Here is a 26412-nt window from a genome sequence, read left to right on the forward strand (position 1 = left end):
GATGAGTTCATGCATGAAGGTTAAACAATGAATCTTGCAGATGTTGCGGCGGTGTATGGTACTAGAACATGTTGGCAGCAATGATTAGATGAGTTTAGGCAGTCACATTAAGCTTTAAGAGTCACTATTAAATACTCGTGGATTGATAATGACTTCCGCTTGAAAGTTTTTCTATGGGATGAGAGTATGCATGAAGGTTAGGTAACGGATTTCACAAGTGTTGTGACGATGTAAGGTACTAGAACGGTTGACAGCAATGGCTAGACAAGCTAAGACAGTCACGTTAAGCTCTAAGAGTTACCATTGGATACTCATGGATTAATAATGACTTTCACTTGAGGGAAAAACTACTATGTGAGAAAGACTAACACTTGAGGGGAATCGTTGGAGAATACAAGTGTGAGGTGAGCCTCACCTCAAGTAGGGATGAGAAGGTTATATCTGAGAATAAGACCCATAAATATAAATGGTAAGATTTTGGGTTAAGTGTGATATTATATTCATTTATTTAGTTACTCGTGACCCATTATATTTGTGAAAATTTTGGATGAATTACTCTGAATTAACGTCATTGATGATAATAAGGTTTGAAAAATGAAGTATTTGTTGACTTAAAATTTGGAAGGTTGTGCACATGCATTTGTAAAAGGAATGATCGCAGCCTTGAATTAGTTAGGTAGAACTTACCAATAATTGTTCAATAATAATGGCTTGCAACACATCATTGATAAAACTAATATATTCTTTCCATAGAAATTAATTGCAATCTGTCAAAAAAATATATTATCCTTTAAGAAATACTAGTTTGAAACTGTCAATGAAAAGGAATTTTTCATTTACTAATATTATTTGTCAAAGGCGTTAACTAAGTCAGTCCACACTCCATATCATTTGATTCTTTACCATTTTGTCTACTTAATTAAGCTGCTTTAATTTTTTAAGAACGACGCGTATGCCACATTGTGCTCTCTTTCACCAACAAATAAATAAGAATAAATAATATATATGCTGTGTTGATATCATAAAAACTTTTTATATTATCATCTAATCACAAATAGTTGTATTTGATAAATTTATTCACTTTTATAATAATTACCTTAAATTTATAATTCAATAACTAGCATGTCAGCCAATAGCCAATTTCTAATTCATCTTATTTTATCAGTTAAAGCAGTTCATAAGTGAAGTCAAATCCAATCTTGTTCACGTTACACGTTTTCTATCTGTCTTCCTTTTTCTCTTATTTTCTTTTTTGTTCTGTTATTGCAATTTTGCCTGGCCTATGATGCAAAGTTAACCAACATTCGATTCCATTCTTTCTGTTTCCTTCTTCTTCCAATATCTGTCCTTGTATCTTGTTTTGCAAGTAAAACAAGAACAGCCTTATTTGTACATATTTTGGAAACTTCATTATTTGACAGTATATTCACACAGTTGAATTTCAATGGGGAAAGGAGGTGGTTGCTTTCCAAGCAAGACAAAGGCACCAATTTCTGGAGCACAAAAGGATCCAGTTAGCGTTGAAAGTCTAATCCCAAGAGATGATCCAAGTAACACAAGTCAAGAGGTGCCAGCACCAGCACCTGAAGCAGTGAAAAAGCTGAAAGTTTTCATTGTGTTCTACTCAACTTATGGCCATGTGGAGTCATTGGCAAGGTCCTTGAAGAAAGGGGTTGATTCAATTGAAGGAGTTGAAGGGGTGTTGTACCGTGTGCTGGAGACACTGCCAAAGGAGGTTCTGGAACTCATGAAGGCACCTGAGAAGGATGAGACAGTGCCACTCATATCTGCAGACAAGTTGTTGGAGGCTGATGGCTTGCTGTTTGGATTTCCAACAAGGTATGGCAGCATGGCAGCGCAGATGAAGGCGTTTTTCGATTCGACTGGTCAGTTGTGGACAGAGCAGAAGCTGGCAGGGGTGCCTGCTGGCTTCTTTGTCAGCACTGGCACTCAGGGTGGAGGTCAAGAAACCACAGCGTAAGAAGGCCTTTATTTCTGCCTTGATTGATGCATGCATAAATAAGAGCCTTGGTGTTGATTTTATTTTCTTTAATGCAAGTTCAGAAGTTTATCTATGTTTATAGATTAGTTGATGGAATCTAAATATAATGCAATTTTTTTTTTTACACTGTCATCTAATAACATTATTGACTTTTACAAAATTACTAAGTCATATTTATTAAGTTATTTCTAACTGGTTGAGTGTAAAAAAATTTACACTAAGAGAGTATATAACAGTTAAACTCTAATTGATATTTCATTGCTACAGTTTTATCTGCTCTGAACTTATAACTAGTGTGATAGAAAACGGGTTCTAAAGTGGCTATAACAGTTGTTCTATTTGAATTTGGTAAAACTTGTTTCAAAATGTGCTTGTTCTGTTAGAAAAAATTGTAGTTCATCAAAACCGGGAGAGTTAGTTTTGTATAATACCATATGTGCTGTTGATTAGTGCCAATCAGTGGAACTTAAAAAATTGTAGTTATGTTAGTGAATAATTTCAGCGTATGGATTGTTTGATCTGGGAGGGGGAGGGTGGATTGGTGGTTTTAGAAAAATAAACAAATTGAGCGATTGAAAATTAAAGACACATTGACTTAGACAAACTTGCCAATGGGGTTAGTTGGGTCTAGTTAAAGGAGCTAGTCCTTCACAACATGATGAATCAATATTCGAATTCTTACTGTCCATATTAAGCGTTTGATTCTATCTCGAACAGGATTGTCTTTGAAGAAAAATATAATTGAAAAAGCAAAAAAAGAGATTGGAGAGTCTCCACATGCTAATGAAGTAGTATTGTTGTTATTTTGATTGTAACATAATGCTATAATGGTCAGCATTATCATGATTGGGAGACAGAGCAGCAATGAGTAACATGGCTTTTTATTACTATTATTGTAGTTGGACAGCAATCACACAGCTAGTTCACCATGGTATGCTCTATGTTCCCATTGGTTATACCTTCGGTACCGGAATGTTCGAAATGGACTCAGTCAGAGGTGGATCTCCATATGGTGCTGGAGTTTTAGCTGGCGATGGATCAAGGCAAGCTAGTGAAACAGAACTGGCCCTAGCCGAGTATCAAGGAAGGTACATGGCCACAATAGTCAAGAAGTTAGGCCAGAAAAGCTAGTAGCTTCTCTGTGGTCAAAGCCACTCAAAATTCTCATTCAATGTTGTGATTTTCAAATGTTGTGTTTATTATTTGTATACGATTATTTAGCATGATCATATTCTTCAACCTTTTTTTTCTCCCTTTCAGAAAAATGTACACATTGTAGACTTCATGTTCGTGATTCTGTGCTATTTAATACATTTATGACTGAGGTATATTTCCTGGGATTCACAAATTATCTATGTCTTTCAAGCCAGATTTAGTAAAATAGGGGATACATATTTTAACGAATTACAGAAAGTGCTCCAATTAACTCCTTGAAAAATGAAGGAATAGGATGTGACATCCAAAATCTATGTTGTGATTGGTATATACTATATAGGAATTGCTGCCTTATTGGATTCAAACAAAACTCAAGGTTGCAAGGCTCGTGATTGGTTCGTTTCATGGGCAAGGACGTATGTGATATGTCAATTAATCAGAAGCAGATAATCTTGTAGCAAAAGTAATAGTTTGCAAGTGACCTGATTTTTGTTTCTCTTCTTCAAATTTATTTACAGCCCCACGCGTTCAAATTTAACATAATTTATCAAAATAAAATTTGGATTTATTCCTTAAATTTTTTTAAAATTGGATTTTTAGTCCATAATAAAAGTTTAATTGGTCATGATCGTATAACTTTTTCCGTTAAACTTTTTACTTCTTAAACAGAACTTTAAAAAAATAATCCTTAAACAAAAGTTTTAATCTCATTATTTTAAACAATTTAATGAATTGTAAGGATTAAAAATTGAATTTTAAAAAAAATTAGAAATTTTGATCGGTGAAACTTTTGTTTAAGGATAAAAAGTTTAATAGGAAAAAGTTGAAAAAATTATGACCAATCAAACTTTTATTCAGTGTCTAAAACCTGAATTTTTTTTTAAAAAAAACTTAAATTAAAAACTTAGTTAATCCAAAAAAAATTATTTTTTATTAAAATATAACATTAATATTATAAATTATTCTTAGTCATCCCATCTTGGTCGGAAAAAAAAGACCCAATTAATTAATGAAAATATCTCTCAGTTTAGTCTTATTGATTAATCAAGTCATCTCCTAAGATTAAGATGAGGAGACTTTAAAAATTTGACATAATTTACTATTCAATTCAAAGAATAATTTATAAAGCTTTTTGCGCGGTTCATGCACAACATTTCTCTTATAATAAGGAGGTTTTGAAAAAATCAAAACGGAAATACGTTTCTCTAGTATAAAATGAAAAAGTATTTCCACCTTAGTATATGTGGTGTGAAAAAAAAATCAAAACAAAAATAGATTTTCCTAATATTACATGATGGTTTCTTAATACTAGTATAAAATTGTTTTATATTATTAATATATAACATTTTTTTATACCATAATATAATTAAAATAATAATATTTTAAAACAATAATATTTTTATAATAATATTTTAAAATAAAAATATTTTAATTTAACATAAAATTGAGTTTAACTTGGAGCTAGGCCAAAATATATTTTTAGCTGTTTTTAAAATCCAATCCACACTATTGAAAGTATGATTTTCAGCAGTAAACTAGTATGAAACTCATGCAGTGCACAGGCCATACATCCAAGAACGCTACTATATTTTATTTATTTTTAGCTATTTTCATGTTTCTAATTAAATATGGTGAGAAAAGTAATTCAACTTCCTTTTTCTTTTTATTTTTTATTGGATTAATTAAATTTTTAGTCCCTCAAATTTTTTAGCTATTTTTCTTTTCCTTTTTTCTATTACCAAAATTCAAATGTTTTGTTTAAATACACTTTAGAAACAAGTTATATTTGTTTAGCAAAAGCTACTCTCATACTAATAGTGGTGGTAGGAGTAAGCCCGGTGATAACAATAATCAATGACACCAATCTAACAATAATATTGAAAAAAATGGTAATAACAATGATAATAATATAGATAATGACAACCGGCCTATGAAAATGCTAATAATCTCAAAAGAGATTTTATAATTATTTTTCATTTTAATCTCAATTGTCTATTATTTTAATTTTTAATATTATAATAAAATTATTATTTTTATTATTATCAGTATTATTACCTTCCTCTCCCATTCATTATAACAATAAATATTATCATTTTTATATAACAAACAACAATTATACTTTATAAAAATAATAAAAAATATTACCTTTATTACAAAATATTTCATTAAAATTATTTATTTATATTTATATACATACAATGTTATGATTTTATTATTTTATTTGCACTCGGACCATTGATATTATTATTTATGTTGGAATTCAGGTGGCGGGGTTCAAATTTCAACCGTGGAGATCACGCAGAATGGACTCTGCATTGGGGACATAGCGGCCCAAGTCCATAGAAGAAATGGGAAAATATGACAATTCTGATTATCAAAGGGGTCAAAAAGGCAATTTATGAAAAATGAAGCTAGAAGAGACTTGGCGAAACTCTGGTATTGACTCGCAGTGGAGAGAGAGTGTTAGCACCAAAAATGTCGAAGTTAATCTTCGTGTTCCTTGCACTAATTCCTCTTCTCTGCACCTCCTTCTCGCCAGAGAAACCCTCAGATCGGCGCATCCTCGTTTTGCTCGATGACTTCGCCATCAAATCCTCTCACTCTCTCTTCTTCAACTCCCTCAAATCTCGCGGCTTCGATCTCCAATTCCACCTCGCCGACGACCCCAAAATTGCGCTCCAGAGATACGGCCAGTACCTCTACGACGCCCTAATTCTCTTTTCCCCCACCATTGAACGTGAGTTTTCAACTCTTCGCCCCCCATTACTGTTTTTTTTTTTTTTACGTTTTTCCTGAAAACTATGGAGACCTTGATTTGTGTTAGTGTTTTAGAAATGGGTCTCGAGGGTGTTCGGTTTTTGTCCTATCTGTGTTTCAAAGTTGTTTTTTTTTATAGCTAGCTAAGATGAAGGTGTTTTAATTGGATGGTGTTGCGAGAGGTGCAGGTTTTGGAGGATCCATTGACGCGGCTGCAATTTTGGATTTTGTTGATTCGGGTCATGATTTGATCGTTGCTGCTGATAGCAATGCATCTGATTTAATCAGGGAAATAGCCACCGAGTGTGGAGTGGACTTTGATGAGGTGCTTGCAATCAATTTTATTTTATTGGCTGAATTGTTTTTTGTGCATATTTTCCTTCTAGTGAGGTTGACAATTGGCATTTGCCAGTAATGTGTCTATACTATGGTGCTGTAATTTGATTACTTGTTGTTATTTGTATGTTACTATTTGGCACTTTCAAGTTAACCTTCCTTTTGTGTTTTTCATGTTTTAGGATCCTGCTGCTGTGGTTGTGGATCATTCGGCATATGCAGTCTCTGCTACTGAAGGAGATCATACATTGATTGCTAGTGATGATTTTATCAAGTCTGACGTCATATTTGGAAGCAAAAAAATTGAGGCTAGTGCATTGTCAATTTGCTAAATAACTGCATTATGCACAATGAGCGTTTGAGGCGTTAACATAATTTTTTTCTACACCATACTTTGCGCTGCTGTTTGAGTCCATGAAGTTGTTTCTGTTTCTTTCCTTCGATTTTTGGTCCTTTGTTTTAAATGGGCTGAGACTTGTATGTTACTGGCAAATGCTTCTTCTACACTGTAGTATTATTTTCTGATTTTTCTCGTTACATGCAACAGGCTCCAGTACTTTTCCAGGGGATTGGGCATTCACTAAATCCTACCAATAGCCTGGTAATATTTTTTCATCGTATTTCACATGCTGGCATTAGGCTTATTGCATTTATAAGTTTTCGTTAGCTTGGTTTCACTTTTTCTTTTGTGTGTTTCATTTCAGGTGTTGAAAGTTCTCTCTGCATCTCCTTCAGCCTTTTCTGCTAACCCAAAATCTAAAGTGACAAGTCCTCCATCACTCACTGGAACTTCAATCTCATTAGTTTCAATTATACAGGCATGACATTATTTCACCAACCAATTGTGTGTGTGTGTGTTGCTGTACTCTTTGTGTTCATTTCTGGTTGTCTTTGAACATGCCCTAGTTCTTATGCTTTTCAAATATGCAAGCAAGGCTTGATTCTTAATGATTTTTTTTATTCCTTTTGAAGGTATCCATTACCCATTTGGAATAGTATAATTTACAGCAGTTATACACAAATGTATTTGTTTCAGAGTATCTGGTGTTACTGTTAAGTCATTAAATATGTATATGTATCAAATACATACTACTGTTCATTGCATGCTTTTATGATTTTTGTTGAGTTTAATCATGAACCTATTTAGTAATTCCTCACTTATTCTCTCCTTTTTCTTCTTGGCAGGCAAGAAATAATGCCCGGATATTGATCTCTGGCTCATTGAGCTTGTTCAGCAACCGGTATGAAAGGATCACACGTTGATCAGGGTTTTGTGGTACTTACTAATATGTAAGCTCTGAAGCTCATTTTTCCACAAATTTGGATTTTTGTGCAGATTTTTCAGGTCAGGTGTGCAGAAGGCTGGGAGTCCAACCAAGTGAGTAAAGCATTAAGCCTTCTCTCTTAATATTGCCATTATACGCTTTCTATCAGTTATGTTGCATAATACTTTCACTACGTTCAACTTACAGCAATACAGTGATCGTATGTCTTTTTCCCCCTAGAATTTGAATTCTAGTGAAATAGTTTCTGCAAAGAAATGCTTGGTAATTTATTTATTTTTAAATAACAGACATGAGAAGTCAGGTAATGAGCAGTTCTTGAATGAACTTAGCAAATGGATTTTCCATGAACGAGGTCACCTCAAGGTAAGAAAAAAATACTTTAGTTAATTTTATTGTCACTGTTCATTTATTTGATATTTGACATCATCATTTAGCATCATTACTGTTAATTAATATATGTTTTCGCTTTGTGTTTTGATATTAAGGCGGTGAATGTGCAACACCACAAAGTTGGGGAAGCTAATGAACCAGCCATCTATCGGATCAATGATAATTTGGTAATTCAAATAGTGTTCAAATGCTGATATTTGTCATGTTTGCTTTAATTGATACATTACTTTTGGTTGCAACTCACTTGTCCAATCTTGTTATAAAGGAATACTCTGTTGAAGTTTATGAGTGGTCTGGGACAGCATGGGAACCTTACGTAGCTGATGATGTTCAAGTGCAATTTTACATGATGAGCCCCTATGTCTTGAAGACTTTATCAACTGATGGCAAGGTGCTTTTGAATTTCCTATTGGCCATACTATTAATTTCTTCTATAATAAACTCTTCAGAAAAATTCACTGGACTATATTTTCTTTCAGGGCCGTTATTTCACATCATTTAAGGTTCCAGATGTCTATGGGGTTTTCCAATTCAAAGTTGAGTACGAAAAACTTGGATATACAAGCTTATCTTTATCAAAGCAGGTAAGTGCTGGTCCTTTCTCTCTCTCTCTCTCTCTCTTTATATATATATATATATATATATATATATATATATATATATATTTAAGAGTCATTCTACCCAAACACCCTTTTTCTGCATCATTAGATGTCTAAGACCTGCATCTTTATGGGTTTAGAATTTCCTCTTTCCAATGATTATCGATTTAAATGTTATATGGTACCTAACTTATCCTAGTATACTGTTAAAGCAGTCATATTTCAAACTTAAAAGCCAATTTTTGGTAACCTGTAGTTGTGAAGCTTCTCACTTTGTTGGAGTTATACGTTATAATAAGCAAAATATTGTAAACAGTATTCATGAATAGTGTTGAACTTTCCTTGTAGATTCCTGTTCGTCCCTTTAGACACAATGAATATGAAAGATTTATACCAGCAGCCTATCCCTATTATGGAGCATCATTTTCAATGGTAAGGATCTCTTTCCCATTGTCATTTGGTTGAGTTAATCTACAAATTTGAGTATAATCTTGATTTTTGTCTCTGGATAAACCTGTTTGTGCATCTCAAATGTTTTTGTTTACCTTTGACTGTATCACATTTTGGAAAACTAGTTTGCCAAGCAGCTAAATTCAAGTTTGTGTGCTAACTTTGAGGTGGTTTGCTGTTCTAATTCACCTAATGAATTTCTGACCAATCTTAAGGTCATGTATTAGAAAATTCTCAAACGAGAGAAGATGAAGTGCACTTTTTTCTTCTAATAACTGATCTGCTTTGAAGAACTTTTGAGATGCACAACATGTGGGTAGCCCTTTCTTCTTTTAAGAGGAAGTGCACTTTTTTCCTTGCATTGAGGTTAATGTTATTAGGCTATTGTGTCTTATAGTTTTTCGGTTGTGAAGTTGTAATTAGATCTAAGTATGTATGTTCTGTTCTGTCACTGAAGGGATCTTCTCGAGAATTCTCATAGGCTTTCTGGTAATATAACCTTTTAATTGTGATGCAGATGGTGGGTTTCTTCATCTTCACTGCAGTTCATCTATACAGCAAGTAGATGTAAACCTTTGCTTTAAGATACTGTAGTTTGTAGTGCGGGGTTGAACTTATTTTGAGATCGAAAATTTTGATTTGGCAATGATACTAACTGACGTTTCTAATTTATTATAGATGCATTACTTTTTCCCTTTTTCCCCCTCGTTAGTTGGCCTTACAATTTAAAATCATATTATTGTTTTATAGTAAGCATTCATTGTTTAGCATTTCATGATGATGATATTTAACTATAAGATTGGCTCATTTGTCTAATGATCTTTTGTCTAACGGGGGGCAGCGGTGAATTGGACATGGGGAATTGCATTTTCTCATTTCCACGGGTTACCAATAACGGATTTAACATGGTCATTAATAATAGGTTTAATGATACTTTTGTCTCATGTTTTATAGTTGTTTTATTTTGATATATTAATTTTTAAAAGTTTAATTTTAGTCCTTTATTTTTTTTAAAATATATTGTTTTGATTCTTTTTTAATTTTTTTGTTAGAAACGTTCGGGTTCTGTTGGCTTTTAAATTTTAAAATGATTTATTATCACTTTTGATTAATTATATTTTGTAGTTATTTTGTTTGATTATATTATGTTTTAAAAGTTTTATTACGGTCTTTTAAGAAAATCAACTCTACTACAAAGTCCTCACCTTTCTCTTCTTTGGCCCCAATTCACATGACATCTTCCTCCACCTCCACTCTAATCACACCTTGCTGGAAACCTTCACTGTTGCCAAGCTTTATTGGACCAAAGACACCGACGCCGATGCTCTCGTCCTCCGAATCAAGAAGAAGGACAAGCAGGAGTCTTCCGCCAGTACTTCTAGCACGACGCCAATAAGATCGAATAGTGCAGAAATGAGATTGAGTTCCATGCCATATCCGGTGGCAGCGAAATCTCACGCTGGTGGTCGGCACCATCGCACATTCTGAAAGCTTCGAGACGTTGGCAATGGACGTCGAACAGAGTGAAATCTAATCTTAAATGTTAAAAAAGGGAAGGGAAAGAGAGATTACGCAAAACTGAAGGACGTTAAAATATTTAATAGGAATTAAAAAATGATGTGGTTGTTTTAATTGACGTGGCAAAACCTGATTCATGGGACAGAAGATGAGATAGAGATTAGGGTAGGGGACTGGTGATTTTAATCTGTGTGTGGGTTGTTGATGTTGTGATGCTCATTTGGCAAATGATAACTAACATCCGTACGATTGTTAACTCGAGATATTTTTATTGAAATGTATATAATTATGTTATTTATAAATTTTTGTTTTATATAATTTTATAATAAATATTTTTTCTCTTAATTTTTTAAAAGTAATATTTTAAGAATAATAATTAGGAAGATCCTATTTATTTTAGATAATTCTTCATTTTTTATACTTGTTTACATCTCGCGTAATCTCGCGTAAATACTTCATGATTTCTTCTTCAATATTATCTTCTAAGTGTTTTATTAATAAATTGTTTTTAAAGTCTATCAAAGTTAGAGTTTGAATTCATTTAAGCTAGAAAAAAAATGAAAGAAGATTATAGAATTTATAAAAAAAATCTGCATGACTGAAAGAAAATTAAACAATTAAATAGTATCATTTCCAACAACTAATTTTAATGGTTAGTTTCACAACAATTAGTTTTAAACTACCACTTTCACAATGACTAATTTTTTAATGATTACTTTTATAATAACTAATTTCAGAACGGAAAACTAAGTTCAACATTCAAATAATTAAAAGACCATTGCAACATAATAACTAATTGAAATAAACCTATCACACAATGACTAATTAAATCTAACTTACAACATAATAACTAATTATTAAACTTGTGCAAAATATAATTGCAAGTGATTTTATGTTTCTTGACTTGATCTTCAGACATGATAGATGTGTTCTTCATCATGATTTCATACAAGACCTTTACTTTATTCGTCTCCTTTGCCTCTGTTGTTCTTTTGTTGACAACATTTTTTCCCCGATTGCATCTTCCATGCCAAACAAGTGCACAATCGGTGAAGAGGTTGCAACTCCTTTCCCCTTCACCGTTCTTTGTCCCATTGGGTGGATGATTTGTGTGTATCACTTTCTGAAACCCAGTTGTTGTTGGCAATGAGTAATCCTTGATATCAGAAAGCTTTATTCTTTTTGAACTAGTATCTATGCATTGTTCTAACCATTTCAATAGTCTCCATGTATACTCTAAAGCAAAATTGCTTCCTTCCAAATGACATGCATTAATCAAGACATCATTCTTCATGTAACCGTTTTTCTTCAAATCAACAACTTTCTTGCAATGACCATTGAACTTTTGAATGCCAACATTAATTTTTCGCGATCGAGATTTCACTTGATTGAATGTTCTCTCTCATAGATTGTCATGAAAGTTATTATGATTTTCTGTTACTCTCAATCAAAGACGCTTTCTTGATTGACCATTACTGAAAATTGGATCCATTGAGACTTGCCATGAACCAATGAGTTGTGTCTCATCTTCAATTGAAAAGCAAACTCATGTTTTCCTTTTTGTAAAATTCTCTCATCCTTCCCTAGTGTAATATTTTCCTAGCCCAAATTGGGTAGCAAATTGCATTTCAACTTCATCGTTGAAGGGAGTTTGTGGACCACTAGAACTATTTAGAGATATATGAAACATGCCATATTGTTTTGTGACATTGAAAGAAAGGTTCGAGAGCTTTGAAAATTTTTTATGAAAGGAAATTGATTAGAATTTATTGGTGGCGGTGGCAAGAAGGAAAAAAAAAAGAGGAGGATTTGGAGAATTTTCATTTGAATGAGCCATTTAATAATTTTGCAATAATTATTTATGGGTGAGAGTTAATGTGCAAAACGTGTTCACTAATGAGGTTATTTATAATATTTTTCATGTTTAAATTTGATGATGATTCAATAAAAAAATTATAAAAAATATATAAATCTAACATGCTACAAATCTTACAATTTTTTTTAACATGTCAAATTTATATTTTTTATAATATTTTTTGTTGAATTATTGTAAAATTTATACATAAAAATACTAAAAATATAGGACAATTTTTGCACATCCTCATCCTTAATTTTTCAATCTCAATTTTACAATCTCAATATTTTACTTTAATTTCATTCTTAATGAATCAAAATCAATTTCATTGGTGAATTTATTATAATTTTCTTGCAAATCTTAAAATCATTCTCCATTTTTTCCTTCTTCCACCACCACTACCAATCAATTTCATAGGTGACATGTTTTGTATGTAATAGTTTTAGTAATCCACAAACTTCTTCCAATGATTGTTGAAAACAAACAAGATCTATACAATAATAATGTTGATTTCAAATATTGAAATATCTCAATAGTGACAAAAACATTACAATTTTTTTTTTCTCAATGTCAATGTTGTGTTTCTTTCTCAAAACTAATGTTTTGTATTAAAAATCAAGTTTAAATTAAAGTCATAATTAAATATTTAAATTATTATTATGGTTTCTATTTCTAAATATTATTTTTTGATGATTACAATTTATATAAATAATTACATGTATTTATTTTCAACTAATTTTTAAAAGGTGAGTTTCATTATGAAACCTACAACAAGTGGCTTAAGATCTCAGAATCTTACGAGATTTAACACTAAAGATTTCTGAAAAAATAGACAAAATCTTGAACTTATGTATGGTCTTCATTTTAAACTATTTATGGTTACCGTTCAGGTAAGCACAGCATGACATAGGAATTTTTATTGAAGAATTTTGTTCAAAAACACAACAGATGATGAAAATATGAAACCATCTCTAATAAATCCCCGTTAAATTCGAAAGCTAGCTTTTTCGTAAAATGAAACAAATAAAATCGGGATCTGTCCTCGGATCCTCCTATGTAATTGGGTAAAGCGTTACTTATTTGACATTTGTTAGACACAGACACGCGGCTTAGATCTTTGATGTTGAGGGTGTTTGTATTGAAATGCTTCAGTAAATCTTAGGATTAAGAAAATAATGAAAATAATACAAATAGGCGACAATTATCAAAATGAAATGAAATATTTTTATGTAAAAGACTTTAGTCAAAGATGTATGGTAAAGTTACTAGTAAATGCCTTGATATAAAAAACATAGATCGGCATTTATCAGCGAAACTTCCAGCATTCAGTTTCGGCCTCCCATGAATCAGCATAAGCACTTAACAGTACGTTCAAGCTCATCTGGGATTATGAAGGCCGATACAAAAATCAAAAGTAAATAACAATTCAAAAAGCCATGTAAAACATAACTGAGAATAACAACCTAACCAATGTAGCCGCTACCTAGTGCAAAACAGCAATTCAGCAAGTAGCAAAGGAGAAACAGACATTAGGGTTTAGCTGCCACTTCTGCTTCTCCCGATAGGTATATATAATATCTTCCTGCTGAACCCATATAAATCTTGGGCCCAATATAGTAAGACAAAGAGGAAGCCCAACCCTATGTTTGGTTAAAAATAAAGAAAGAAGAAAGAAAAAAAAATTAATATGAAATAACAATATTTTTTTTCTTATTTAAAAGATAAGGAGAAGGAGAGAGAAAGTTCATTTTTCAAAATAAAATTTTAAATATTTTATTCTTTCTTCTTTAATTTAATTTTTTTTCTCTTTTCTTTTATTTGCTATTCATTTCAATACATACTATTGTATTTGATTATTTGTTGCTTGAATTTTCTAGTATTTTCAGGTTTTCACCAAACTTATTACATTTTTAACTGAAACTTCAAGACTGATGTTAGCCAAATTATTGAGTGTCTGCCCCCTAACATCTTCAAATAAACAGACCATTTTATTAATTATATAATTTCAAAATTATTTTCAATTGAATATTTTTTTATACATGTAAGTTTGTTTGCCAAACTTATTTATTATAGTTATTTTGAAAATTAAAATTCAATTACATATTACGAGTAAAAAAATAATTAAAAAGATCAATTAATACACTTATTTATATTTGTTTAAATATTATGGTGTTTTTTTTATAAAATATAATTTCATGATTGAATTTTCTACCATATAAATTTTTATTTATTGTTATGCTATAATGTTACATATTTGTAACAAGAGATGTTAGAATTTAGGCTAAATTATAATTTTGGTATCTCTTTAATTCTCGATTCGTGATTTTGATCTTTTATTTTATTTCCCATGATTTAAGTCCCCACATTTAGAAAAAAATATGATTTTAGTTCAATCTTCAATTTACCATAATATTTATTTCTATTATTTTAATCTAATTGAACTCTAGATTTAATATATTTATTTAAAGTATCATAAAAAATAATTTAATTAATTAAAATATATAAAAAAATACATAAAATTGAAAATTAAACCAAACTTGTAATTTTTTTAAAATATAAGAACTAAAATTGTGAGAAAAAAATAAAGAGACTAAAGTTAGGAATAAACAATTATAAAAAAATACAATTTAGCATAGGTTTTATGTAGAAGTAATGTCTAAAACTAAAAGTTTGTATGGCTATATAAGTGATTTTTTTTAAAAAAAAATTATTTGTTCAAAAAAAATTCTTAACATTGTAGTTTTGTGATTTTCTTATATACATTTTTTTTTTCAATTTTTGTATAATTATGTTATTGGTTTTTTTATGATTAAAAACTTTCAATGAAATTTATTCTTTCAATTGGATTTTTTTATTCACAAAATTTGAGGACGAGTACTACTTAAATTAACAACTTATTAACAATCTATTAATGTGCAACATATTCTTTAACATTTTTTTTGGTTTATTGTCCAACATTTCTTCACAATATGATTTATCTTCAATATATTTTTTTCTTTTTATATTTAATATTTTACTTTAAAGTTTAGGTTTCGAAACAAAGTTTTTGAAATTAGAAAAGTCATTAAACCACTAAGATCTTGATTTCATTCTTTAAATAAGTTTGTATATTTCATTTAATTTCTTAGATAATTAGATAAGAAGGAGTGATAGTAATACACTTTTATTAACACTTATTCTATTAGCTAAAATTTATTGAAAATTATAAAATATAGAAAAAGTCATAAAATATCATATATGTGAGACTCATAATTTTTTTATAATTTTAAAAAAAATTCAACCATTAAAAGTGAATAGGCTCAAAAGGATGTGAAGGAGAATGTAGCATTTCTCACCACTCATCCTTTTTTTAGTTAAAGTAAATAGTTATATATTTACTTTCTCATTCTTTTTTTTTTCTTTTCCATTATACTACTTTGTTTCTCCCTTTTTTTTATGTCTTTCTCATAGTTACAGAAAATGATCCTTAGACACACACTCAACCCAGAGAAAAACAGGAAAAGAGAAGAGACAACAATAAGTAAAAAGATAAAAAGAAATGAAAAATGTCAAATGAGGTGTTGACATTGTTGCGGTGTCTAAAAATTTATGGAACTTGGACTCTATAGTCATGTCTTACTCACAAATTAACTGATATAAGGATCTGGTTGACGTTGCTTTCCATTAAAACGAAGAGCTTTCAAAGAAAAGAATTTGCAAGAACATTCATTCACAACAAACCAAAATGAAGTTGCACGTAACAATATTATAACCAAAACTAAAGTAGAGAAACAGAGAAATCACACAATTACAAGTTACAACAACAACAACAAACAAAAACAAAGTCGCCATGATCCATAACATTTGCAACAAACACGTTGGAAAATAAGAAACAGAAAAAGGGGAAGCTAGCAAATTAACAAGGGCAACTTGACTACATCTATAATTAAGTGCCCATGTTGTGTATTTTATAGTAATTAGTGCCCCCTGACGAATTGACTAATAATCTAGCAGTGGAAAGAGTCCACAACCTTGCATTTAACAGGGAGTTCCATGCACTTGTTGGGATCAACGCCATACATAGAGAGAAGTCCCGAATCCTTGTAGCGGCAGAAGCATTTAAGATCAGCCTTAGCAATGGCTGAGCAGCAATCAGTGGAAGGATCAACAGGGTTGTCTCCACTCACACTCGGCTTGCATGCCGCCATCCCATCGCTGGGCATGCGACAAAACGAGTAATATTGCCCATTGGCCATCCCAATCATCACCATGCCCAACACCATCCCCACAATCATAACCTTCATCTTGTATCCCTCCATGTTAATTAAATCTTATTCACTCTTCCACTTGATTGCAATGAGGTCGTAGTGGGACTATAGGCTTTATATAGAAAGTTCATTTAAGTGGTTGCTCATAATACTCGTAATTTATTAACGAAGATCTCTCTGGTGTTTATCCCTGAACACAACAGACCGATATAAAGATCCCGTGACAAAGTGTGTGTGCTGGCTGGTTGGCAATACCATGGGGCCAATATATCACGGGCAAGTGTTTGGTGCTTCAAGGGGAATAATTGGATATGTTCGCAGTGCATGCTCTGGCCTCTAGGAGGTTTTGCTTGTTTTAATGTATATATAATAATATGTGCAATGGTTGCATGTGAAGTTTGAATAGAATTAGATTCCCACGGGGGAAGCTTCAAGTGGATACGAGAGGACATGGTGAGTGAAACTGTACATGTAGTACTTCAAACTATATAATATCATTAGAGGGGGGACAGTAACGAAAGAGAGAGGTTACTGAAAATTTGGAACATGCCTATGCTCTAGACAAAACAGGAAAAGAGAGCGAAAGATAACAAAAAATTTGCACGCACAAAATTAAACTGCTATTTTTATTTTATACAATTAGTATTATCTATTCTGTACCTTAAGAAGCTATCTACAAGACTGATAAAGGAGACTCAACATTCATCTCTAGACCCTGATCAATAATTTTAATATACCGTACAGAAGAACCCATGATGAACATGTCATTAAAAAATACTGAAAATTATTAATTCTTTATTGAATGAATGAGATATATTTATTTTGTGTTATGTATTAAAACATGTTTATAATATCTTAAAAAACATTCTACTGCATAAAATGTATCTTAAAAAACATTCTACTGTATAAAATGTACATAGTTGGTGTAAAATATTTTTCCACCTACATCCAATAATAAGATTTTGTCGTTTTCTTGTAATAAATCTATTCATTTATAAATATAATATAGGAGTAGTTTCTTTAAAATTATTTGTTGAAATAAACGCTCATTTTAATAAAATAAATAATTTTTTATTTTTTAGTATATTTGTCTAAACTCTTTATATTTTAAAAAATAAATTCTATTTATTTTTTAAGAAAACACTCATATAAGAGACGCTTATTTTAAAATTATTTTTTTAAAGTTTAAACAAATTTACTCATATATATATATATATATATTTGGAATTTCTTATATATATTTGTGTAAAAACATTTTACACAAGGTGAGAATAGTAATTATAATAAGAAAATAAAAGAAGTAAATTTAGATTATATAATCATGTATGGAGATAATTAGGCTTATATAATCTCTTAAAATGTTATGTCACATTATCTTTAATCTTAATATTGCATGATTTGATCCATACTTAATCATGATTATCTCACTCTCTCATAATAAAAGTTCCTTAACTCTATATACTCACATATGACCATATATATATAAATTTAACTCTCTACTATCATGACAGGGTTTAGCGTGCATTGTGTAAGACTACTTGCCACAAGTCACAAGTTAAATATGTCACGTTTTGGCAGTGTTTGTTTTACCTATACATCTAAAAAGCATTAAAACTCAATAGTACCAATTATCATTCATCAAAGTAGTTAAATAATACAGTAGATACTCAACTTGTACAAATAATATCAAAATAGTGATACTTGGTAATGTTACGGAACATAAATTGTGAGTGTAAAAAATTAATTTAATTTCCATTATGCACTCAACCTTTCACATTATGTTTTCCGCATTTTTTTTACGAGATTATGTTATCCACTCTTACTTATAAGGATTATAATGAGTTTTCCTCTAAACACAAAAAATAATGAAGAAAATATATATTTATCCATGATTTAAAATCATCGAGAAAACAACAGTATCAAAATTGCATTAATAAAAAAAAAAGAACAAAAAGATGAACAGACGGCATGTAATTTAAATTGACCCACCAACCTTACAATTATTTATTCATGTTATGAATGGGAGCCTAACTTACATATAGGTAAGCAAACTAAGACAATGAATTTATTCTGCTTTCCTAGCCGTAGTAAGAGTGATAATTGTTTTTGTATTATGAATGGACTACTCACGTTACGTTACACAACCAAAGTGAAACGTCACAAACTCAAGTTGACGTGACCACACATAATACAATCTCAACCATCAACATCCATATTGACAAGATCAAGCCTATGAGTTTATGAGATTAGTGACACTGATTTTTTTAAAAAATAAGGATACATTTTAATTTTACCTCTAAAATATACTAGTACTGCATATCAGATAATCTTCATAACTCCATTGATTGATTAAAAGAATAGTGGCAATAAAATTTAAATTTATAATATCCACAAGCTATAAAAATCCCTCACTCCTATATATGCAAGTGCAATCACACAACGATTTAAATGTGGAGCAGGCAAAATGGAAAGGCATGATAGATATGATGTCCAAGAATTGACAGCTTGGTATAATAATAGTCATATATAGATTTTACTTGCGTGGCAAAAATGAAGACAGAAATTAGTTAAAACGAAAAGGGAACAGAAGTCCAGAACGAAAAGAATCAAGAGTAATCGGTTAGATAAATTGGGTCAATTTGTCGATGGCATCTTCATCCACTTCATATATATACATGGTTAGTAAGTTGCCTCATCACTCATCGGATATGATCAAAATAAGGTTAGGAAAGTGAAGTTAATTATATATGAGAACGTGTCATGGGAGAGATCGATAGAGAAGAACGACAAGTTTTTGAACGAGGGAATAATACTATGCGTGGCTTGAAAGTTTATATATTCATATTTTTCTAACCTTAGATACAAATAAAGCACTAAGTTCAAATCGGTATATATGTATGTGATGTAGCAGGAGCAAAAGAAATCACGTGAGAGAAGAGCCAGTTCACGTAGCGTGGAATCTATTTTTAATTTATTTTCAAAGTTCAAATCGTGGGTGGGTGGTGAAAGTGGAAACCACTAAGTTGCCAACACGTGTCATTTAGTGGTTACGTGTCAGCAGGAAGAGAGGCCATAGATTTGAGTACAAGTGGGTGGGAGCACGCGGACATGATGACCTGTTTACACACAAACATGGCTTTGCCCATTTTGATAAAACTTTTGGATCTCTTATTTGCATTTAGAATGAATCAAATCAAACTGCATATTAGTTTTATTTGATTCAAATGATTTAATTAATTTTTATTCAAAAATCAATTCAAACAGCATCATATACACTCGTAATTATCTATAATTATACAAAAAAAATATGTTTTTTAGTGTACACATTTTTATATTTATTTTATCCTTTTAATATATATTCCAGAGTTATTATTTTATTCTATAACTATTTTTACAAATCACTCATTGACTTCTATTATCTATTTTTTTATTTATTTATAAAGAATATGAAGAAAAAAAACAATTAGACACAGATGGAGTGCCTGTTTTCCGTAATATATAATAGTAATAATGGTACGTAGTAGAAAAAATAGTTGTACTAGTAATAGTGGTAACGAGACAACAACTTTGTGAAGATGATAATAGTGAATTAAAGAAGATCTGCAATGTGAGGTAAGGATGAAATAGAAAATTAAATTTCTCCATTTTATCTCAATCGTTCTTAAATTTACTTTTTCTTTGAGTAACTTTGTGAAGGATAAGCTTATCTAGTACTATTATGAATTAACTAAATAATAAATACAAGATCATTTTTCTTATCTATTTAGTTTTGTTCTCGCAACCAAATTAAAGGGACCCTAAAGCTAATGCAGTTTTATAATTTTAGAAATTACTTCAATTATTGTTTATGTATCGTATTGGAAGTTACAGCTTAATTTGTGTTTGGTTTTTCATTAGGAAGAATCTAACGTGCGGTTATTGGAAAACAACTAATTATTACTTTTGCATTTGATTGTCAAGAAATTCATGCAAAGAAAAAAACAAACACATTATTAGAAGTTTATTTATATAAACACGTATGCCAAAATGGTGGCAACATGTATGTAACAGGCGGCGCTGCTTCAAGTTATAACGTTTCGGGAGCAACAAACATGTAGGTTTAATTTATATATGTGTATACTCTTCTACATGCAGTACTTTAAAGCTATGTTCTTCTTAATTATAATATTTTTGTTTATAGTTAATCCAAAATTATTCATATTGCCCACGCAAGCCCTAGGAAAGCTTGTTTAGAAAGTAGACACTTCGCAATGGAATTTAGAAATGAGAATATTGTTATGGGAGACTTACAAGTACAAGTGGCTAGATTATTGTAGAAAGCACACTGATATGTAATTTACTGATTGGTGTATTCTGTTTTTTGGCCAACCATCGGGCACGCCTGGTGTTCATGGGGGCTGTTATAAAATTCATTGGCTTCCCAAAAAGTAAAAAATATAAGTCAACTTAATTCTAACAAAAATAAAATTGTTTGAGTATTGACTTCTTCCGTTAGGTTAGAGGTTTACCTATCAAAACATTCAAGTGTATTTCTCTTGCCTAACCCTAAAGTTTTATGCAAATCATCATGGTGGGATATCGGTCACCCCCAGATTTTTTGGAGTGGCTCCCCTTGGAGATGGTTTTTTGTTTTTGTTTTTTGTAAGCCTCATATTGTGGAATGATATTGATACTCTTTGCTATCCTTAAGCTGATAGATAAAATTATTTAGGGAGATAGTTTGTATCAGTCAGCTCAATCAACGTTGGAATATATATATATATATATATATATATATATATATATATATATATATATATATATAAAACTTAATTAACCCTAAAGTTTTATGCAAATAGGGGATATTGGCCGCCCCAGATTTTTGGGGGTAGTTCCCCATACCATGGAATGGTTTTTTTGTAAGCCCCATATTTTGGAATGGTATATTGATATTCTTTGTTATCCTTAGGCTGATAGATAAGGTTGTTTAGAGAGATAATTCGTATCTTTTTCAAGCAGTCAACTCAATCGACGTTAGAATACATAACTTGATCAATCAGCCTAGAGAGGTTGGCTTACACAACCCCAGCCTAGAGTGCTGATGCGCGAAGAGGCTTAAAATTTTAAGTCATAATTTGAACGAGGGTACAGAAACTAAAATAAGGTTTTATTTTATTTTATTTTATAATATTATATTTTTTTGTGGGTTACTGAACACTTATTTATAATCCTATTTTTTAAAAACTTAAATGTTAAAATATTTTCAATTAAAATTTAAAATGTTGCATTTAAATTATATATCTTTTTTCCTATTAGGACACAAATGAAAAGTAACGGTGTTTCCACCTAATTTCTCCTAAGCTGAGGAATTTTTTTTGTAGAAATAAAAAAAATATAAAAAAATCACTATGAAAAAATAGTATGATAGGAATAACTTATTTTAAAGATTGAGAACACTTTCATTCTAACCAAAGGTTAGAGAGATAAATATTTCATTAACACCTATAATTTTTTTTTATTTTTCTTCTTTTTATATCATATTATTTACCATATCTTGTTGATATTTAGAAAGTTATAAACTTCAAACACTTCATTACCATTGTTTTTATTTTTATTTTTTATTTTTTATTTTATTTTTTCCATGTCTCAAGATGTAAAAAGAACTGTCTTAGAATTATTTTCTTGTCTAATTAAGTTCTTCCCTCTCTATATTAAGTACTGTAAAGATTAGTGGACACCTTTGTTCCAGTTGACTCATACATCTAGAGAAATAAAGAGAACAAAACATAACTATAATAAATAATATAACAAGACAGAAAAAGAGAATTAATAATAATAGATCTTAATAAAATGTTTGAAATGAGAAGGAATCTTGACGTGTCACTTCTCTATTCTAAACGAAATATGAAGCGAAAAGGGTTCACTTTCGGTAATTTTGGCCAACAATTATGGCAGCACACCGTGTTTTCAGGTGGCCTTTGGAAACTTGTTCAACAATTAATAACCCACATTCCCACCTTAGTTTGTTGTTCAGTAAATATGTGTTGTGTTGTGTGTCGTTAACGAGTCCCATTAAGCTGAAGCTTGTGCTTCTTATTCTCGAACTTAGTTAGCTAGGTTGCTTCTAACTCCTTCTCTCGTGCCCAATCCTTGTTGCTTTGCGCGTTAAAATTGTGCACTGTGTAGTGTAAACGGGAAGAGGGAGACACAGATCATATAACATATAAGAGAGTATTTTCAAGAGAGAGAGAGAAGTATCATTTCATTTTCATTGCTTCTGGCGTTTTCCATCTTTTAACACACCTCATTTTTCTCATGCGTGCAAGCCATTCTCAAATAAATCTCAACCCACCCACATTTCTTGGTTCTTAACCGCTTTAATTGCCTTTAAGATTCTGCATTTCCTCTCCCACCTCAACTTCTTTGCTTCATCTATCTATCTTCATTTCCTCTCTCCCAAAAAACTAAACACCAAAATCAAAAAACCACCCTTTAGCTCCATCGCTTTTCATTGTCCTTGTCCCGGATTCCTCGTCTTCAATCGCTTTCAAAGGTTTGGACTTTTCCAAAATCTCCATCTGGGCGTGTTTCATTTCGCTTATACTCATCTTATAGTCTTTTTGAGGTGACAGGAATGATATTTATGTTTCTGTTGTGTGCAATTCTTTGATATAGCAGTTCTTTTAAATCGTAGTGTTCTCTTATTGTGCTGTGAATATTGCACCGTAAATAGTAAATTTGGTTATCATTCACTTGATTGCTTGGGTAAGGAATAATTAATCACACAGGTTTATCTGAGTTCTGAGTATTTTTTGTTATAAATTAGATCATTTGAATTGAAGCAAAATGGGGAGTCATATGAGCAAGAGGATCCCTGAAACTTCTTCTTCTATTGGCCTCAGCACCGAATTGCACTACAAAACTGAGTTGAGTTCCTATGAAGCTGCTTGCAAGCTTGATTCTGATTTGCAGTTCTTTGACACCACACTTCAAGCTAGAGCAAATCAAGTTATCAACACTCTTGCTGTTGGTGTTGAAGTTCGAGCCCTTTCATTCGATTCTCTAAAGCAAATCACAGAATGCCTTCTGGAGATGAACCAGGAAGTTGTCAAGGTAATCTTGGACTGCAAGAAAGACATTTGGAAGAGCCAGGAACTGTTTGAACTGGTTGAGGAATACTTTGAGAATAGTTTGAAAACTTTGGACTTCTGCACTGTATTGGAGAAGTGCCTAAAGCGCGCTCGCGACAGCCAATTGCTTATTCATGTAGCTGTTCAACAGTTTGAGGAAGAATCAGGATCAGGAGACAATCGCTATGCGAGGACATTGCAAGAATTTAAGAATTTCAAGGCAGCTGGTGACCCTTTCACCGAAGAGTTTTTCCAGATATTTCAGTCTGTTTACAAGCACCAGATACTCATGCTTGAAAAGTTGCAACTTAGGAAGAACAAGCTTGATAAGAAGCTAAAATACATCCATTCATGGAGGAAGGTTTCGAGTATGATCTTTGTGGCTACATTTGCTGCAGTCTTGATCTGCTCGGTTGTAGCAGCAGCCATTGCAGCACCACCTGTTGCTGCTGCGATAGCTGCTGCTACGTCGATCCCAATCGGATCCATGGGGAAGTGGATTGACTCGCTCTGGAGGAACTATGAAAATGCATTGAAGGGACAGAAGGAAGTGATTAGCTCAATGCAGGCCGGTACCTATGTTGCCATAAAGGACTTAGACAACATTAGGATTCTCATTGATAGGCTTGAAATTGAGATTGAGTCTCTATTGCATAATGTAGATTTTGCAATTGAAGAAGAAGCTGTGAAGGTTGCAATAGAGGAGATCAAGAAGAAGCTTGGAGTGTTTATGAAGAATGTTGAAGATTTGGCAGTTCAAGCTGATATGTGTAGCCGTGACATTAGGAGGGCAAGGACTGTGGTCCTGCAGAGAATCATAAAGCATCCCCACAATTGAAAGCAGTCTCATGTCTAATCTGCCAGTAACTGTTTGAAGGAGAATACACATATTTTCCTTGTGTATCTAATGGAATTTCTTGATTCATAGGTTCATGTTGAAGATTATATATAGCCGGGCATATTTGATATGTCTCGACACTGGCAGCAAATTTTTTTATTCTTTTCATACAATAGTGTATTAATGTATATATTTATTTTTTCTTCTTTTTATGATCTCATTTGGTTGTTAGTTTGTTGAGGTGAGACTAATTTGTGAGTCTTTACATATCTTGAATGAAATACATTGAGAAATCGATCAATTAGACAACCGAGATAAATATCTACGTTTTTGTAGAGGTTAATACTCCGATCCAACGTTGAGCTGTAAACGAACAAAGTACTTGCATGCTAAAGTTTGATGATGTGAGCTGAACCAAACCTGTGCGTATGGAATCAATTTTTTTCCTCAAAGAGCTTGTTTACAGAAGTATCACTTCATTATCTGCATGATATTCTTGGTATATGCAACATATAATTAAGTTAATATTAAAAAAATCTGAATTTAATTATTTTAAAATGCGCTTTCACTTTAGAGTGAAAAAGAATTATGGCCTATTATTCATTTTATTTTATTTATAATTATAAATTTAGTAAAATTTAATCTTTGACTTTCTTTTACTAACGTTTAAATGTCTTTTTTTTACCTAATGATATGAATTATCTCATAGTTAAATCCGAAAATATTTATTGAGATGGATATATACAAAAGAATATACAACTATACATATTATCTTTTTAAATGGTTGAGATTATTATATGCTCTAAGACTAAGACTATATGCATGATTCCAATCAATTTTCACGTGATATATAATAACATATTTCTTTAATATTTTTTATTATCATTGATATATTTTTTAAATTTACAAAAAAAAAAACAAGTTAATAACATATGGTATAAAAATCATTTGGAACCATGCACTTTTTCTGGATATCATTCATTAATTTTTCCTTAAATGAATTGATTATTGGCAAATTGGGTAAACTTTGCCCCTAAGGAACTCTTGAAACGTGAAAGGGCCAACATATCTAGAATTTGAGACGGTATCTTATAAGTTATGACTTCCTTCCCGTGCGTAAAACATACCAAGTTGGAAGTAACACGGAAGTCCGTGGAGCATAAGGATTATAAAAATTGAAAATGGATGGCAAATTTGGTGTGCATCGTTTTAATCACGAAAAAAATGTCACGTTTCACTATGGTCCTTTAATAATAATAATAATGATGATGATAATTTCCATTTACTATATCCAAAATTCCCTTCAATACATACATATTCGTCCACAGAAAATAAATTTGAGCATGCATTTACAAAGATACTACAATTGTTTAATCAATAGCCATCAATGTTACACCCATGATGTTAGAAATGTTCAATATCAGCTCGAGAGATGGATCCTTTGTATAACTAATTAGTTGAATGGGGTGTGGTCCGTGTGGATACTCGTGAGGACTATGATATCGATGATCAAGTCAATGCCTGTTGGAGTTTAGACGTGTGAAAACGAATCAACGTTTACCTCTCTTCTTCCTTTCTATCCTTCAATATTCAGCATCTTACTCTATTAGTTTAGTTTATATTCAACATCTTCTCTAGTAGTTGTGTAATTCTTGTGTATATATTGGGTGTACTTGCACTTGTATTCCAAGATTTGTGGATTTCATTATAATAATTCTAGATCTTTCCTTGTGTATGATAACAAGTACGAACCCTGTTCATGAAGATTATGGAGAGCCAGTACCCTTTTTGGAGCTGCTTGTATTTAACAAATTACAATGTTTCAAAGGTCAAGTGTTTTATTAAGCTGTGTATCGGTCCGAAGCTTCTT

At 31.5% G+C, this 26412-nt stretch overlaps 4 protein-coding genes and 1 non-coding gene across 5 annotated transcripts; 3 read left to right on the forward strand and 2 right to left on the reverse strand.

The window, feature by feature from the left end:
• The first annotated feature begins 1188 nt into the window (after positions 1–1188).
• Positions 1189–3355, forward strand: LOC114378499 (probable NAD(P)H dehydrogenase (quinone) FQR1-like 2). The gene is made up of 2 exons (XM_028337096.1): positions 1189–1977; positions 2902–3355. Exons 1-2 carry the CDS (start codon positions 1445–1447, stop codon positions 3131–3133), a joined length of 765 nt encoding a protein of 254 aa, XP_028192897.1. The 5' UTR covers positions 1189–1444; the 3' UTR covers positions 3134–3355.
• A 2209-nt stretch (positions 3356–5564) lies between these two features.
• LOC114380195 (dolichyl-diphosphooligosaccharide--protein glycosyltransferase 48 kDa subunit-like) lies at positions 5565–9686 on the forward strand. Its single transcript, XM_028339162.1, has 13 exons — positions 5565–5894; positions 6103–6239; positions 6433–6558; positions 6798–6851; positions 6955–7068; positions 7436–7491; positions 7587–7628; positions 7824–7899; positions 8022–8093; positions 8192–8317; positions 8406–8510; positions 8874–8957; positions 9493–9686. The coding sequence occupies exons 1-13, from the start codon at positions 5633–5635 to the stop codon at positions 9538–9540; spliced, it is 1302 nt and encodes a 433-aa protein (XP_028194963.1). The 5' UTR covers positions 5565–5632; the 3' UTR covers positions 9541–9686.
• A 3909-nt stretch (positions 9687–13595) lies between these two features.
• LOC114380622 lies at positions 13596–13736 on the reverse strand. Its single transcript, XR_003659797.1, has one exon. It is a non-coding gene; the product is annotated as a small nucleolar RNA snoR83 (small nucleolar RNA).
• A 2320-nt stretch (positions 13737–16056) lies between these two features.
• LOC114379351 (putative lipid-transfer protein DIR1) lies at positions 16057–16928 on the reverse strand. The gene has a single exon (XM_028337993.1). The coding sequence runs from the start codon at positions 16644–16646 to the stop codon at positions 16335–16337; it is 312 nt and encodes a 103-aa protein (XP_028193794.1). The 5' UTR covers positions 16647–16928; the 3' UTR covers positions 16057–16334.
• A 5841-nt stretch (positions 16929–22769) lies between these two features.
• LOC114379564 (UPF0496 protein At4g34320-like) lies at positions 22770–24754 on the forward strand. The gene is made up of 2 exons (XM_028338242.1): positions 22770–23127; positions 23401–24754. The coding sequence occupies exon 2, from the start codon at positions 23421–23423 to the stop codon at positions 24540–24542; it is 1122 nt and encodes a 373-aa protein (XP_028194043.1). The 5' UTR covers positions 22770–23127; positions 23401–23420; the 3' UTR covers positions 24543–24754.
• Positions 24755–26412: the final 1658 nt, after the last annotated feature.

This window comes from Glycine soja, chromosome 12, assembly GCF_004193775.1.
Source record: "Glycine soja cultivar W05 chromosome 12, ASM419377v2, whole genome shotgun sequence".
In the NCBI taxonomy this organism is placed as follows: domain Eukaryota; kingdom Viridiplantae; phylum Streptophyta; class Magnoliopsida; order Fabales; family Fabaceae; genus Glycine; species Glycine soja.